Genomic DNA, 14,683 nt, shown 5'->3' with positions numbered 1-14,683 from the left:
ACACACACACACACACACACACACCACACACACACACACACACACACACACACACACACACACACACACACACACACACACACACACACACACACACACACACACACACACACACACTTCAAGGACGGTCTTTGAGTGAGTACATTTGGACAATTGCATTTAGCGAGCCTATTCTCTGTTTCAATGCAGGTGCATTCCAAATGAATTCTATATATAGGAGGTTCAAATGCAATTATCCAAATGTATTTAATCAAAGATTGCCTTTGAGAATTTAGACACTTTTTCTTACTAACAATAAACAGTATTTAAAACTTTTAGACAAACTATAAATTTGTTCTTTTACGTGAAAAATCTATGTTAGCATAAGTTTTTACCTCTAATATTTACTTCCGATATCGATTATTTAAAAAAAAGATAGATTTTTATCTGCATTATTTTTTATTAAAAAGAATAAATTCTGAATTGTATGGTAGTTTAAAGTTGTTTTTTTATTTCACGTATGAAAATTTTACATCATGTTTAAGAGTAACAAATTTATTAGGTCGTGTCAAGCTGTCCCAGCAGAATACTTTAATATTAGTTCGGAAAGTTGCTAATAGAATCACAACTTTTATCACATGTAACGTGATAAAACTGTCAGTGTCAATTTATCTGTATGCCAATATCATATTTGTTTGTCTTTTTTTTTTACTCTCAAAAATTTATTGAAGAAAGCATATATAAATGTATGCATAAAATTATTACAGTTAAAATAAAACAATTAAAATAACCGAATTTTATAATTATATTTATTTTATTGCTTCACAGTTTACTATAAATTTTATTGAGATTTTAATGAAAATTTGTGTGGTTCCGAATGATTTCTATTCATGATTGATCTGAAATTTTACACATTATAGTTCAACGACACAATTTATTAATTAACTTTTTTTTTGCATAAATAAATATAAATATTTATATTTTTTCTCGAAAAATATATAAGAAAAATAATATTCTGAAATCACAATAAAATTATTGAATGTTAATTATTATTGCAAAATTTTCATTAAGGATGTATCATATGTTTAGTTTCTGCAAAATATAATTAGGAATTAGCAATTTAAATTTTCTACTTATACACAAAAGAACATATACATATGAAATGATTTAATAAGATCAATGTTTATATTTTAACAATATAGTTTAATAATTCAAACGAAAATTTTCGTATTTTATCTTAATTTTTTTTTTAAATATGTCTACTTTTTATTGCACTCATTTTTTAATCAGGTTCTAAATTGTTGCCAAATTCTTTTTATTATTCGGCGCGCAATATTCGAATAATTATAAAAATAATTATAAAAATATGATATATATGCAAATATACATATAGTATACATTTATAATAATTTAGATTGAATTATTTAAGCATTAAAGATCTAGCTTTAATCGTTATGGCCATTATTCTATTTCTTACAGTTGAACTTTTGTTATTACTTTCAAATACAATATAGAAAAATCTATAAATTTTTCATCTTGTTAAACAATATGTATATTTTAAGAATAAAGTATATTTCGAAGCTGAAAAGAATGTATTTTTTATTCTATATTTAGCTTAAGGCGAATGCTGGAGTGGTCAAATTGTCGGAACTTTGCGGATAGATATAAATCTCCGAATTTATTACAATAAATAGAATAAATAAAAAATCCTTTTACAGGATTAAAGTAGACGCAAAATTTAGTGCTGCAATAAATTTTATATTAATTGTAAAATTGAAAAGAAGTTAAAAACTTACATTTTTTCAACTCGTAGAGCTATCACCTAATAAAGTCGTAATCAGACTGCATTGGAAATTGAGATTATATCCTTGTCTCATTTAGATAACGCACTACCGTATAAACGAATACGGGTCGTTTGATAAGTTTGGTAAATTTCCATGAAATGGCGCTACAATCCATTTGATGACGCGACATCTCGAAAGATCCACTCTTCGAACCCCTTCAGGCCAAATTTCAGCTAGAAAGGACGCATAGTTCACGTTTGATAGTCATTTGAAGCGAGATTGGCGCGCAAAAAAGTGTTCTTCCATCAAGACAACGCGCCGTCCCACAAGTCGACCGTTGTAATGACAAAACTACGAATTGGGCTATGAATTGATTCCTCATCCACCCTATTCTCCGGATTTGGCCCCGTGTGACTTCTTTCTGTTCCCAAACTTAAAAACTTAGCTCAGTGGGAAGAAATTCTCATCAAATGAGGAAGTCATTGTCGCCGTCAATGAGTATTTTGCAGACTTTGAGACAGCCTACTTCAAATGACTATCAAACGTGAACTATGCGTCCTTTCTGGCTGAAATTTGGCCTGAAGGGGTGGCTCGAAGAGTGGATCTTTCGAGATGTCGCGTCATCAAATGAATTAACGCCATTTCATGGAAATTTATCAAACTTATCAAACGACCCACGTATTCGTATATCAGCCATTTTTATTTCTTTCTTCATCTCTTGTTCTATTCTCACTCCGCCATTGAGTCGAGAAGGTTATGATCGTTACGTTGTTATAGGTTATAGCTTCTAAGCTGTTGGAAATCTTGTAGCTTCATATTTATGTATTTCCGCATTTCGAAATTTTATAAGACTAATGCCCGTATTCATAGTCAGACTTTGTACTTAAAGCTTCCTTAAATTTATCTTTAGACATTCAGCAGCCAATGAAAAGATTATTTAAATTTCCTGCGAATAATATTCGTCGACTTGCTGTATTACTGTAAAATAAATACATGACTTGTGAATAAACATTACTTCCTCGCAGATGAGAAATTTCAATCCTTTTCTTCAACTTGACATACATATTTGGCACCTTATCTAGAAATAACCTGAACGCCAGACACTCTTCAGGTCCTGCACTAATATTAGATAGATATTCGACTGATTTTGAGAGCAAAAATGGAAAGAAAGGAGCTACAAAATTTCAAGCAGCAAATACAATCATAACCTATAATGACCATACAGCTCATAATCCACACAGCTCAGAGCTGATGGAATGGAAACAGAGCAAAGAGTGAGAAAAGGAATAAAAATGGTGGATGTGAATACGACCTACGTTTCTAATGCTCTTTCTAGTTCGGATGTACACAATTGTGTAGTCTGCTTTTGCACGCATCTTCGCAACAGAATTTGAAAAAACCGCCAAAACTGATCCGCGCGTGCCATTATTCGCGTATCTTGCGCATTCACCAGCGCTCTCGGACGCCGCCAGCGCGTCGCCATGTCATGATGTGTCATTATGTTCTATTCTTCGCTTAAGTACAGTGTTTCACTCAGTATTCAGCTTAGTATTGCATTATGTCATATAAGCATAAGAAAAATGATAGACATTCTCGCCGGCACACTGAGAAGTCCAGAGAGCGTTTGTAAAACTGGCACTGGAAAAAAGATCGCTAGCTTCTCGCTCAGGGATACAAAACTCGCCGAGGAGACGAGACTCGTCGCGGGAATGTACTCAGAGATTCCTCAGTTCGTCGCTCTCGATCCAATGAGAAATTCATCGATTTCTTAGACCGTGAATTTCTTAGGTTCGTCAGACTCGCGAACATAAGCCTGCCTCCCAGCAACCGAGAGATTAAAGTTTCGGTAAAAGACAACGCGCAGATGGACGATATGTCCTTACCAGCATCCCTGATTACTCTCTCAATCTCAAATCAGGGAAATGAAGGACCGGCAGTCGCTAGATTCGACCGAGGCTCTGTATCAGATGCGTCTTCTTAACGAGCCAGCTTTGTTTCTAGCATAGAGAGACATATCCGATGGTCTCTTCATCCCTAATTCTTTCCGTTTTTTCTTTAGCCACGGCGACTGCAGATGATGAAGACCTCGAATCGGCGTCCCCTCAGGACCCGCCATTTACTGAGGCACTTGCCACCGAGCACGCAATCCCCCAGACTCAAATCTCAGTTCAGAGTCGCAGGTTCTGATCTGCGAACTGTTTGGAAGGGGAGCTCAAATATCTTTGGCTTTATCTAGCTGGAACAACATAATGCTTCGATTCAGACTGAGTCTCGAAGCCGTATGAGCAAGGAGGCCTGCATTCGTCTTTTCTCAAAATTTGAGCCTAAGGGGGATCTAATTTTTAGCCCTGTTTAAACTTAATAAGGATGTTTAAACTTAATAAGGATTTAAACTTAATGCTGGCTGCAGCGCTAATCCCGTTAGTTACTAAGCGTGATGAGTATCAAGCGTAGGTTTGGGTAGGAGCGTGTCTCAACGCTCTTGGCTCAGGTATATCCATTCTGTTAAATCCAGAAATCCTATAAATTCTTAATTAAGAAACAAGATCAGCTCTAATATTTTTTGCGGGGAGTATACATCTTTTCTCTGATCACCATTATCGTCTTTCGTTAAATAATAGGAGGGCCTTCACCAAACCTTCCTTAAACATTGTTAGCAATAACGCCGCAGACTCGGCATCAATGAGTTTCTGTTCGGTCAGAATTTTGCCTCAAGACAACACAGGTTTGCGAGAAGACAAGCCGCGAGGTTTCCAAATCAACAGATGGGGAACAAATCTCTACAGCCAATTCGACAAGGATTACGGCAATAAAATCAACCTTGGATGTCCAGATTATCCGCTATCGGAAAACCGAAGGTCTCTTGCCTGTTCGTTGGCGGTTCGTTGGATGGGAACTTCATATCGCAGTAGCCACTATTGTCAATCCCACTTGATTACGAACTCGACATCGCCATTAAACAGAGTAAGAACCGCAGGCCGTCTGTGCACTTTTTATGAAAATGGTTAAATATTACTTCCGATCCCTCATTTTTAGAAGTTATTCTGAGTTATCCATTCCCTTTTCCTGCAGCATTCCTTCGAGATTTACACAGTATTTTCACAGCGACACGCTTTTATGCGATAGAGAATTAGAACGCTTACAGGGAGCTATCATCCCTGCGAAGCCTTGTAAGGAACAGTTTATCTTTATTTTTTCTTATAGATAAATTATCCGAACGTAAACGATTTATATTCAAATCTGCGAGACTTAAATCATATATTGAACTACCACACAAGCTTGAAAATTGACGGATCGTCATCCGTTTGATGCTCCCTGAAATGAGAATGACCACCCTAGAGGACGCCTTACTGGTTCCCACATTTAAGGGACACAGAAAGTTCCTACATTTTCAATAGCGCGAAGTTTATTGAAACTACTTACGAATTTACAGCATTACCCTTCTGTCTACGGCCCCTTACATCTTCACAAAGATTCTCAGATCAGTGGTCACATATTTGCGCGACAGGTATCAATCGGTAATATATTTATGATTTCCTTCTCTTGAGATCTTCTGTCAACGAGCGCGAATCTCGCCGCTATTATAGGTCTTTTGTAATCTTTTGGTTCCCTCAATCAATTATTCAAAGTCTTACTTGGAATCCTCCTCTAAATGTAAATATTTAGGCCTATTTGATTCAGTAGAACAATCTATCTCAAGTTCTCCATAACGATGAGAAAAACTGTTATGCCTAACATTTAAAATAGCTACTAAAGAAAACTGTTCTACAAAAACTTTTGCTAATTTTATCGGTTTACTCGTCTTGATATGCCCAGCAGTCAATGTCTTTCTCTATACCAAATCTTTTGAGAGAGAAAAATTTTTAGCTCTATCTAAAAATAATGATTACTCAGCAATTATGATGATCCTTTCACATCTTCAAGATTTTAAATGAATTAACATTTTTTAAAATTTTTACTAATCTAATAGGATTCATTCAGGAATCTTTATGAGGGAAATCTTTATAGATGCCTCTCTGAACGGCTGGGGGGAATCACGCACTCATAGTTGATGATCGACTTCCGAAAGATTCCTTCATATAAACGCTTTAGAACTTAAAACAGTCTTCAATGGTTTCCGTTGTTTTGCTACAGATCTTCGAGATTGTAACATTTTACTTCATGTTGATAATACTATGTACATTTTACTTCATGTTGATAATACTTTTAGTTTACATTAACAAATTCGGTTTCATATAATTCCCTCACCTTTCGGCTATTTCAGCGTAAATCTTTGATGTAAGGCTTGTAACATCTTTATATTCGCCTCTTTCATTTCATCTATACAAAATGTAAATGTTGCAGATTCAGAATCCAGAATAGCAGATCCTGATACAGAATGGTCACTTTCTCACAAAGCTTTTCGCGAGATATTCGAAACCTTTGTATCCTTTAAGATAGATTTGTTCGTTTCTTTGTACAATAACAAATGCAAATTCTATGTATCGTGATTCCCGGGCACGATAGCAGTAGACGCCTTCACTTTTTCCTGGAAGGATTTAAATTTTTATGCCTTTCCTCCTTTTATTTTATTACCGCGGATTCTGAGGAAAATAATGGACAATAAAGTAATGGACACAGTAATAGTGCTCTGGTGATTCTTCCCATGTCTGGTTTTCATTATTCTATTGACCAGAGCCACTATTTTTCCTTCCTAACTTTCCTTCATTTCTATCTTCTCCTTTCAGGAATCAACATCAAGCGTAGAGATCGCTTTTCCTGAATGTCACAAAGTTATAGAAGCGAAGAACGCTTAGTATCTCAGGCAGCTATCCCAGCTCTCCTCGCTTCTTTATCAGAATCTAAAATTAAACAATATTTATATCTTCTTCGCGCTTGATGGAATTTTTGCCAACGCCACGGTGTATCCCCGTTTTCTTCTTCGGCTATCCAGACGCTAGAATTCCTATTGTAGTTCAGGAATTGCCCAACACTTCTTCATATTCCAGCTTGAATATCATGAGATCGGCGATCTCCTTAATTTCCTGTAATGAAACCGATAATCATCTTACAGTCAGACGTTTTTGTAAGGGCGTCGCAGCTCTTAAATTGTCGCGTTCGCGATAAGATTATGTGTGGGATCCAGCTCCGATGATAATCAAACTAGTCTCTCTCTATCTTTATAAGAGTGTTCCTCTAAAAAGTATTACTAAAAAGCTAGTGCTTCTCTTTGCATTCGATACAGGACATTGCGCTTAAACTCTTAATTCTCTCAGATTATCACAAATCTTGTGATAGTGAAAATCTTGTGATTAGTGAAAAATTGATGATTCGGGTTCCGGACCGGCTAAAAACATCAGCACCGGGTCGTTTCCATCCTTCTTCTGTTTCTCTCGTTTCAAAAATCACGAAAATGTCTGCATAGTACTCCTGATATTAACAAGACAAAGAAGTTGCGACTTTCTTGTTCTTCCTTTTTTATCTCCCTCTCTAAGTCAATCAAAGCAGTCATGGCTCAAACAATTAGCTGCTGGATCAAACAAGGCCTACAAGATTGTGGAATTAAGCTAAATTCTCGGCTCACAGTACTAGACATGCTTCAACTTTACGAGTAGCAGAGAGAAAAGTAATTTCAGAGCTTATCAAAAGAGCAGTAGGTTGGACAAGAGAATCTCGCATTTTCGTTAATTTCTACAAGAGATCGATTATCATTCTAGAAGATTTCAGTGTGTTCTCTTATCTTAATTATCACCATAAGAAGCAAAACCTTTTATATATATATATATATATTTTATATATATATATATATATTTATATAGAATGTCCTTTTTTATCGATTTTAATCCGTAAATATATCTTGAACAGTCCATTTTAAGGAAAAATGTTTCCGACAAAAGTTTTGAGACTTTGAGGGGTACATAAGATGATGCTATTGGTTTGCCTTGGGTGGCGTCGTCAAGGTCAAAGTAAGGCCACTTTGAATTTTTTAAATCTCCCATTTTATATTACGTATTCTTGTAGCTTATTTTAAGAGCTTTTCAAAACACTATAATTAAGTTCATTTTCATTAAGTACTTTTCGAGTTATAAGGCTTGCAAGCACCGCCAACATTAGCATTACCCAAGCATTATCCAATTGACGGATAAAATCTCTTGAATGTTGTTCATGACCTGGATAACATTTGTCAAGATCATTGCAGATTGTTCCTTTTATTTTTGCAAAAATTCATTTCTACATAAAAATAAAAATAAAAAGAGGTACAACCAATGACTTTGAACTTGATAAATGTTATTCAGAACATGATCCTGAACAATATTTAAGAGGTTTTAACTGTCGATCAGGCACCTTGCATAATGCTAATGCCTGTAGTATTGTAACTTGCAAGCCTTATTACTCGAAAACTTAATTAAATTAACTTAATTATAGTGTTTTTAATTATAGGAAAGTTCTCGAAATAAGCTACAAGAATACATAATAATATAGAGAGTCTCATTAAAAAAATTCAAACTTTGCTCTGATCTTGACGACGCTATCTAAGGTCAACCAATGGCACCATCTTATATACTCCTCAAAATCGCAAAACTTTTGTCGTTTTGTTTTTCTTTAAAATGTTCAAGAGATATTTGAGGTGATCGATTAAAATGAGACACCCTATATAATATCGAAGAAAAAGAGAAGCTTTATAATTAAACAAGTTTATATTTCAGTTCCCAGCAAATTGCATCTTTGAATATCTACACAGTTATGTTCATCCGGATGAGACAACATAGGGCATAATTGTGGGATTGAATGAACTTATCTGGGAAGTTTAATCCTGATTATGCTCGTGGTTTCATCTGGATGGACCATCCATCCTTTATCTATTTCTTCCTACTCTAGAGCGATTTGCCTCAAATACTTCGAATGTATGACATGGCGATGCGCTTGCGGCGTCTGAGAGCGCTGGTGAGCGCAAAACGATATATGAATAATGTCGCGCACGGTGCGTAGATCAGTTTTTGATTTTGGCGGTTTTTTTAAATTCTGTTGGAAAGGTGCATGAAGGAGCACGACTATACAGTTGTGTCCATGTCCGAACGAGACCACGGCATAATCAGGATTGACGAATTTCCCAAATAAGTTCGTTCAATTCCCACAATTGAAATTAAGAAAGTTGCTCAATTACACTATGAATTATATCCAACAGCAGATAAGATAGAGATTAAGAATATCGGATTGCTAGAACCATACATAACAACAATTATTGAATACGCACTTACACATTTTAATTGTGCTGTGTTTGTACTTTTTGTAACTTATTATTTGTACATATACATTTGATGAAGTTAGTCACGTGACTGAAAGCGTGACCGGCAGCTTATTGGTTGAGATTGAGATTGAAGATTGGAAAAATAGACGGAGTTCTATATTTCAATTTGCAATCTCGGTCTATTCTGTTTTTATTGGTCGAGCTTCAATCTTAGTAGTAGAGTCTCAATCTTAATCTTATTCTCAATTTTCAATGCATAGTCTGATTACGGCTTATCATAGATGTTTTCTTAATACGAAAGTTTTTATAATTCGTATGGACCAAATGACAATGCAGCACAAAACGTATTGCACACACGACAATATTGCACACATGACAATATTGCACGCAACACATTGCATACACGACAATATTGCACACACAATAGTATTGCACACGATGCAATAATTAATTGGCCCAGTTTACATCGTGCATTTGATACGCGTATTAATTAGTAACTTTTTATTAAATTATTTTACTTTTAGCAATGTATTTAAAGAATGATGTACTAAATTGGTACAATATGCTTCAAAATGATTATTTAAATACACATATTATGTATATGTTTACACATTATCGCCGAAATTAAGATAATTTAATAAAAAATTACTAATTAGTAATCAAGTGCATGATGTAAACTGGACCAATAGCGTCGTACGTGCAATATGCTGTGTGCAATATTGCTGTGTATAAAACGAAGCCGTAGGTAATCGTTTTGTAAGCAAATGTGATCCTCCTTACAAATGATAGTCATTATAGGATTAGTAGTTTAATAAAGGTTAAAATCTTTCGCTCTATTTTCGTCTAAATTGTACTATGACTGTACTATGATGTGTATACGAATGCTGAGCGAAGACTTCGAAACGATAAACAATAATTGTGTCTAGCAGTAGATTCGATTTTCCAAGAGATGGCGTTGCAATATGTTAGATAAGGACAGATGAATGCGTTTGAGACACAACATGCTTGTAATAATATAAGAAATGAATGAAAGCTGTCATTATTATCCAATTTGGAATTAAAAAAAGTTTACCTCGATCAAGTTCAGCCGTCGCTCCAATATCCCCTTAATCATCACATGAACAAGTTACTTTTTGAATAGAAAAACTGTAAAAGACATTTAAAGCTTGAATTTTAATGTATATGTTAATATAGCCGAGCAACAATGCATAAAGACGCGATCTGTCTAGTCTCGTTTATCACGCGAATAAACTTGCCATATTAAAATAATAATGGCAGTTGTCGGCCGTCACTTACGTATTACGACGTATTACCGTATTATGTGACGACTAAGTGAAATGATCGCCAGTTCGATCATCCGCCGAGCAACTCGAAACGATTGTCTCATTCGAATGCGCGATTTTGCTTAACGATGATCATTCCATTAGTCGATTCGTCGTAGCTCATTCAATAACCTCGGTGGTCCGTATCACGCACATGATCGTAATTTACTGGCCGTGATTTCGACAAACCGTTCCAGGTCGTCGCGGCAGCACAAAGCCACTTTGACGCGGCCGTCGTTTCGCATTTGCAGTCTATTCCGTGTTCATTTCGCTAACGACTCGTTTTATAAGCATAATAAGCGATAAGCTCTGCGATTTGCACCGCATCGACCTCGCGTTCTTCGACGCTGATTACTGCAGCCTGACACGCAAGAACAAGAAATTTTCGAACTTTTACGATGTTCTTCTTTTACTGGAACTAATTACTTGTTTTTTTATCATGCAATGTTGGCTTGTAAAGATAGCGGTTATACTTCTGTATCGTATTTTTAATAAGCAACAATCATGTTTACTTTAATTCTTAATTCGACGAGGCTACATCGATTTACACGATATTAATTTAATGTTAAGTTCTCTAGAGGCGAGTACTATATATTTTTAACGTTTCTTTAAAATTAAATCAAATATAAGTAAGTTTAATTAAATCGAATATAAGTTGCATATAAACGTTTCTGCGAGACAGAAGTTTCAAACAGATTGCATAATTTGCGGATTAATGAAGTAAATGTATTGAATTCATTAATTCTGTTAAATTGTGAGTTAATATTATTCCTGTAAATCCCATTTCTCTGTATATTATGTTTTTGATAGTTTTATTCGTTGCATATTTTACACTTTACTGAATTGAATTATGAAATTATATTCTAACCTGACAACTTTTATTTTATAAATGATTTAGTATTTTGTTTTTTCAGGATTTACTGTCGAGTTTTGATCATCATTTATCTGCCGATAGAAAGTATCTATTGCTCGCTCTCAACTACCAGAAGGTGAGTTTTGCTTTTAAATTTGTAAAAATGATGAAACGAGATAAAACGCGCGTATTATCGTCACATTAATACCAAGTAGAAAAAAAATGTAATTGTACAATAAAACGCGGACATCATGATATATTAAATTATATTAATTAAAATTATGAATCTGCGAATCTTTGACGTGATGATAATTACTATGCAGCTTTTCTTCAAAACATATGCATGCAAATGAGGATTACAGCAGCGCAATGTAATTGTCCCCCAACTCAACCTTACGAATAGGCAATTTCTGACTTTGCATGTCTGATCAGGTAATAAACTCAACGATAGACTATGAGTTTCAACTCTTAGTACACACTTTAATTTTGGACACCTTTACACATATTCGTATTTTGGATTAATTTTCATCATTTTTACAAGTATATAAAAATTATTAAACAATTTTTACATATATTTATTTTCATATTTTTAGAAAATATTTGTACAGTTGTGTCTTCATAACAAATTACAGATAAATTATTATAACTAAATACAATTAATATGAAAAAATGCACTGTTTTATACAAAAATATAAAATTCTGAAAATGTTTAAAAAAAATATGTTTCAATATCTTAAAATTGACATTTCAAACTACAAAAAAAAATAGTTCAAGTATCGACTATCCAAGAAGTTTAATTATTGAGTAACCTAAAAATAATGTTTTTTTAATGTGCACGAATGGCTGTAAATTGAAGATATATTGCATCTTAAACAATGCCAAAATACAAATTTTTTTATTACTATTGTGTTAAAAAACTTATAATTTATTAGGAAAATGTTCTTTATAACATTACAGACAACATAATATATAATATATAATATTACTAACAACATTAGCAAGGTTACCAAAAATCATGTTTATTAAGGGCTAATATGTTGTTCTAGAGTTAAATTCTTTTTTAATACAATAATTCGCGACATATTCTTGCAATACAACCGAGAAGTTGAAAATAAAGAAAAAAATAAAATTTTTTAGTTATAAAAAATGTTTGTACATACATTGGGTCATGTGTGAACCAATTCAACTTTGGAGTTATGCCAATTAAAGAATACACACGAATTGAGAATGGCAACGCACAAAAGTAAATTCCAGGCTTTTTTAGAAATAGAAAAGAGATCGGTATTTGACCAGGTGCTCTTAGTATTTCAAAGAAAAGAAATGGACACGAATACCCAAAGGTATGTTAAGAATTAATATTAATGTTAATGAAGGGACGCTTTTTTGTGTAACAATGATTCTTTCTTTTCAAATAAATGGCAAGTTAATTTATGTCTCGGTTCAATAAATGTTGAAGAAAGAAAATAATTAACAAATTCATTGTCTTATTATTTTTTTTCTTTGAAAACGTATTCTGAACATTTTTTATACTACTTTTTTTACGAAATAAGCAATTCAATTTTAATATTGGCAATTTTATGTATTTAATGAGAAATATTAAAGAGTTGATACTTATTGAAATAATAATGCCCTAATATTTTAATTGAAAATATACAGAGAGAATGATTTTATATATAAGTGTACTGGAATATCTAAAAATTTAGTTAAATACAGATTTGAAAATAATTTTGTTAGATCATTAAAACAATTATGTAGGAAACTCAAACATAATGAGCAGTGCTACAAAAAAATTTTAATATTTTAGCAATCAACTTGAGTGTCATATATAATTATTTTGATTTTAGTTCAACAAAACTATTTTAGTTTTGTATTTAGCTAAATTTTTTGATGCTTCAATACTGTTTTTCCCATAGATTATTGTTATTGGATATATTTGACGACTTAAATACCAAATTATATTAATTCTATGAATTCAAAATTTTAATCAAGCGTATTTTGTAAAATTTAAAAATATAAGTAGATAATCCTACGGCTATATCAGAATAAGTTTTGCTTTATGTTATAAACATGAATGAAATTTTCGAGAGAATAAATATAGAATTGCATAGTGAGATAATCACGAAAACAAGGTATGTAGGACTATCCGGAAGTTAACCGTATTGCCGAACGGAATGACTGCGATAAACATTAGATTCTCCCAACTCGTACCTTCACCTCTGTTCTTCGTCACTCGGTGAACTTGTTCGTCAGGTGGTTTGACTGTACGTCGGTAGGAAACTACTTAAACTTCCAAAGACTAGTAATTATAAGGAGCTTGAGTTGAGAAACTCTCTGAAACTGTGCGCCCATATCTGGGCGAATGAATTCGGATAAGGTTAAATGAATTAAGGTCAGATCGCGTAGTAGTCAAAGTAGTGCAAAGTTCGTTGAATCCGACAACACGCAGGATTCATTAAAAATAATATTTCGAGCATTATCGGAATGAACATACATATATTTCCATACTGAGAAACATGGTTTGATTGTAACAACAAAATGTATATGGTTAAATGCATTTTAGTTAAATCTAGCAAAATTTTTGGTTATTATAACAGGATGCGAGATTTTAATTAGAACGTTCGATAGCTTATACTATAAGGATTTGTTTAATATTTTTCAGTTGATTTATAAAATTTCTAATTATATTTACTAGACATACGCAACATTACCAGAATTCTGGTTAAGAGTATCCTAGCAGTTTTATTATTGTGCAAATCGGCGAATACTGTATTGCTTTGTATTGCATATATCGTATAATCATGTTATCGTGCATGTTGTATCCTGTACTGAAGTGAAATTCAATATAGTGAAATAATTAAAGGAAGTTCAACTGAATGAAAGTTCAATTGAACTAATTGTAAGTCGTACTGTGAGTTATCCGAACAGATTAGAAATTTGAAAAGGGCAGAGATGGATCCAGAAGTCAAGGCGGAGTCATTGACACGCTGCAAACGAAGGTCTTTCAAGATCAAATATGAAATATAAAATATTTAAATTACTATTGGTATATTACATTGAAAAAGTACTATATAATTATATAATCCAGGAAATGTTTTTATTTAAAATTATATAGTATTGGCGGATCCAAACACTTATCAAGAGGAGGGAGATGCTACTGGCGGATTCATTTTAGAGTTGATTTTTGGATTAGCGGGTTTCTGAAATATGCGCCAATTGTAACGAATGAATAACAAAGAAATAGGAAAATTTAATTACTTTACATTATTTTCATATCTTTTCGTTCTTATTAGTTATTATTAAATTTGCGCGCTGCAAGCGAAATTTTTTTTAAGCTTAAATATGGAGAGATAGATTGTTTGAATTATCATTAGCATTACATTGAAAAAATATTATGTAAATATTTAATTCATAAAACATTTTATTTAAAATTATATCAGCAAAAAAAAATAATAGGTATAACATTTTAGGTGTTAATCAAAACAATAGGAGCTAAAATTCCTTTGTCTTCATTGATCAA

General features: G+C 33.3%; 1 protein-coding gene across 1 annotated transcript in view; it reads left to right on the top strand.

The window, feature by feature from the left end:
- The window catches only part of LOC105622141 (prolyl endopeptidase FAP-like), a 93,818-nt gene extending 79,628 nt beyond the window's left edge, over positions 1-14,190 (top strand). The window contains exons 4-5 of the mRNA XM_012203574.1: positions 11,228-11,302; positions 14,092-14,190. Coding sequence (XP_012058964.1) covers positions 11,228-11,302; positions 14,092-14,190 — 174 coding nt within the window. The remainder of the gene's footprint in view (positions 1-11,227; positions 11,303-14,091) is intronic.
- The last annotated feature ends 493 nt before the right edge of the window (positions 14,191-14,683 follow it).

This window comes from Atta cephalotes (genome assembly GCF_000143395.1).
Source record: "Atta cephalotes unplaced genomic scaffold scaffold00040, whole genome shotgun sequence".
Lineage (NCBI taxonomy): Eukaryota > Metazoa > Arthropoda > Insecta > Hymenoptera > Formicidae > Atta > Atta cephalotes.
The sequence above is the reverse complement of the archived record's forward strand: the minus strand, read 5'-3'. Positions and strand labels throughout refer to the sequence as shown.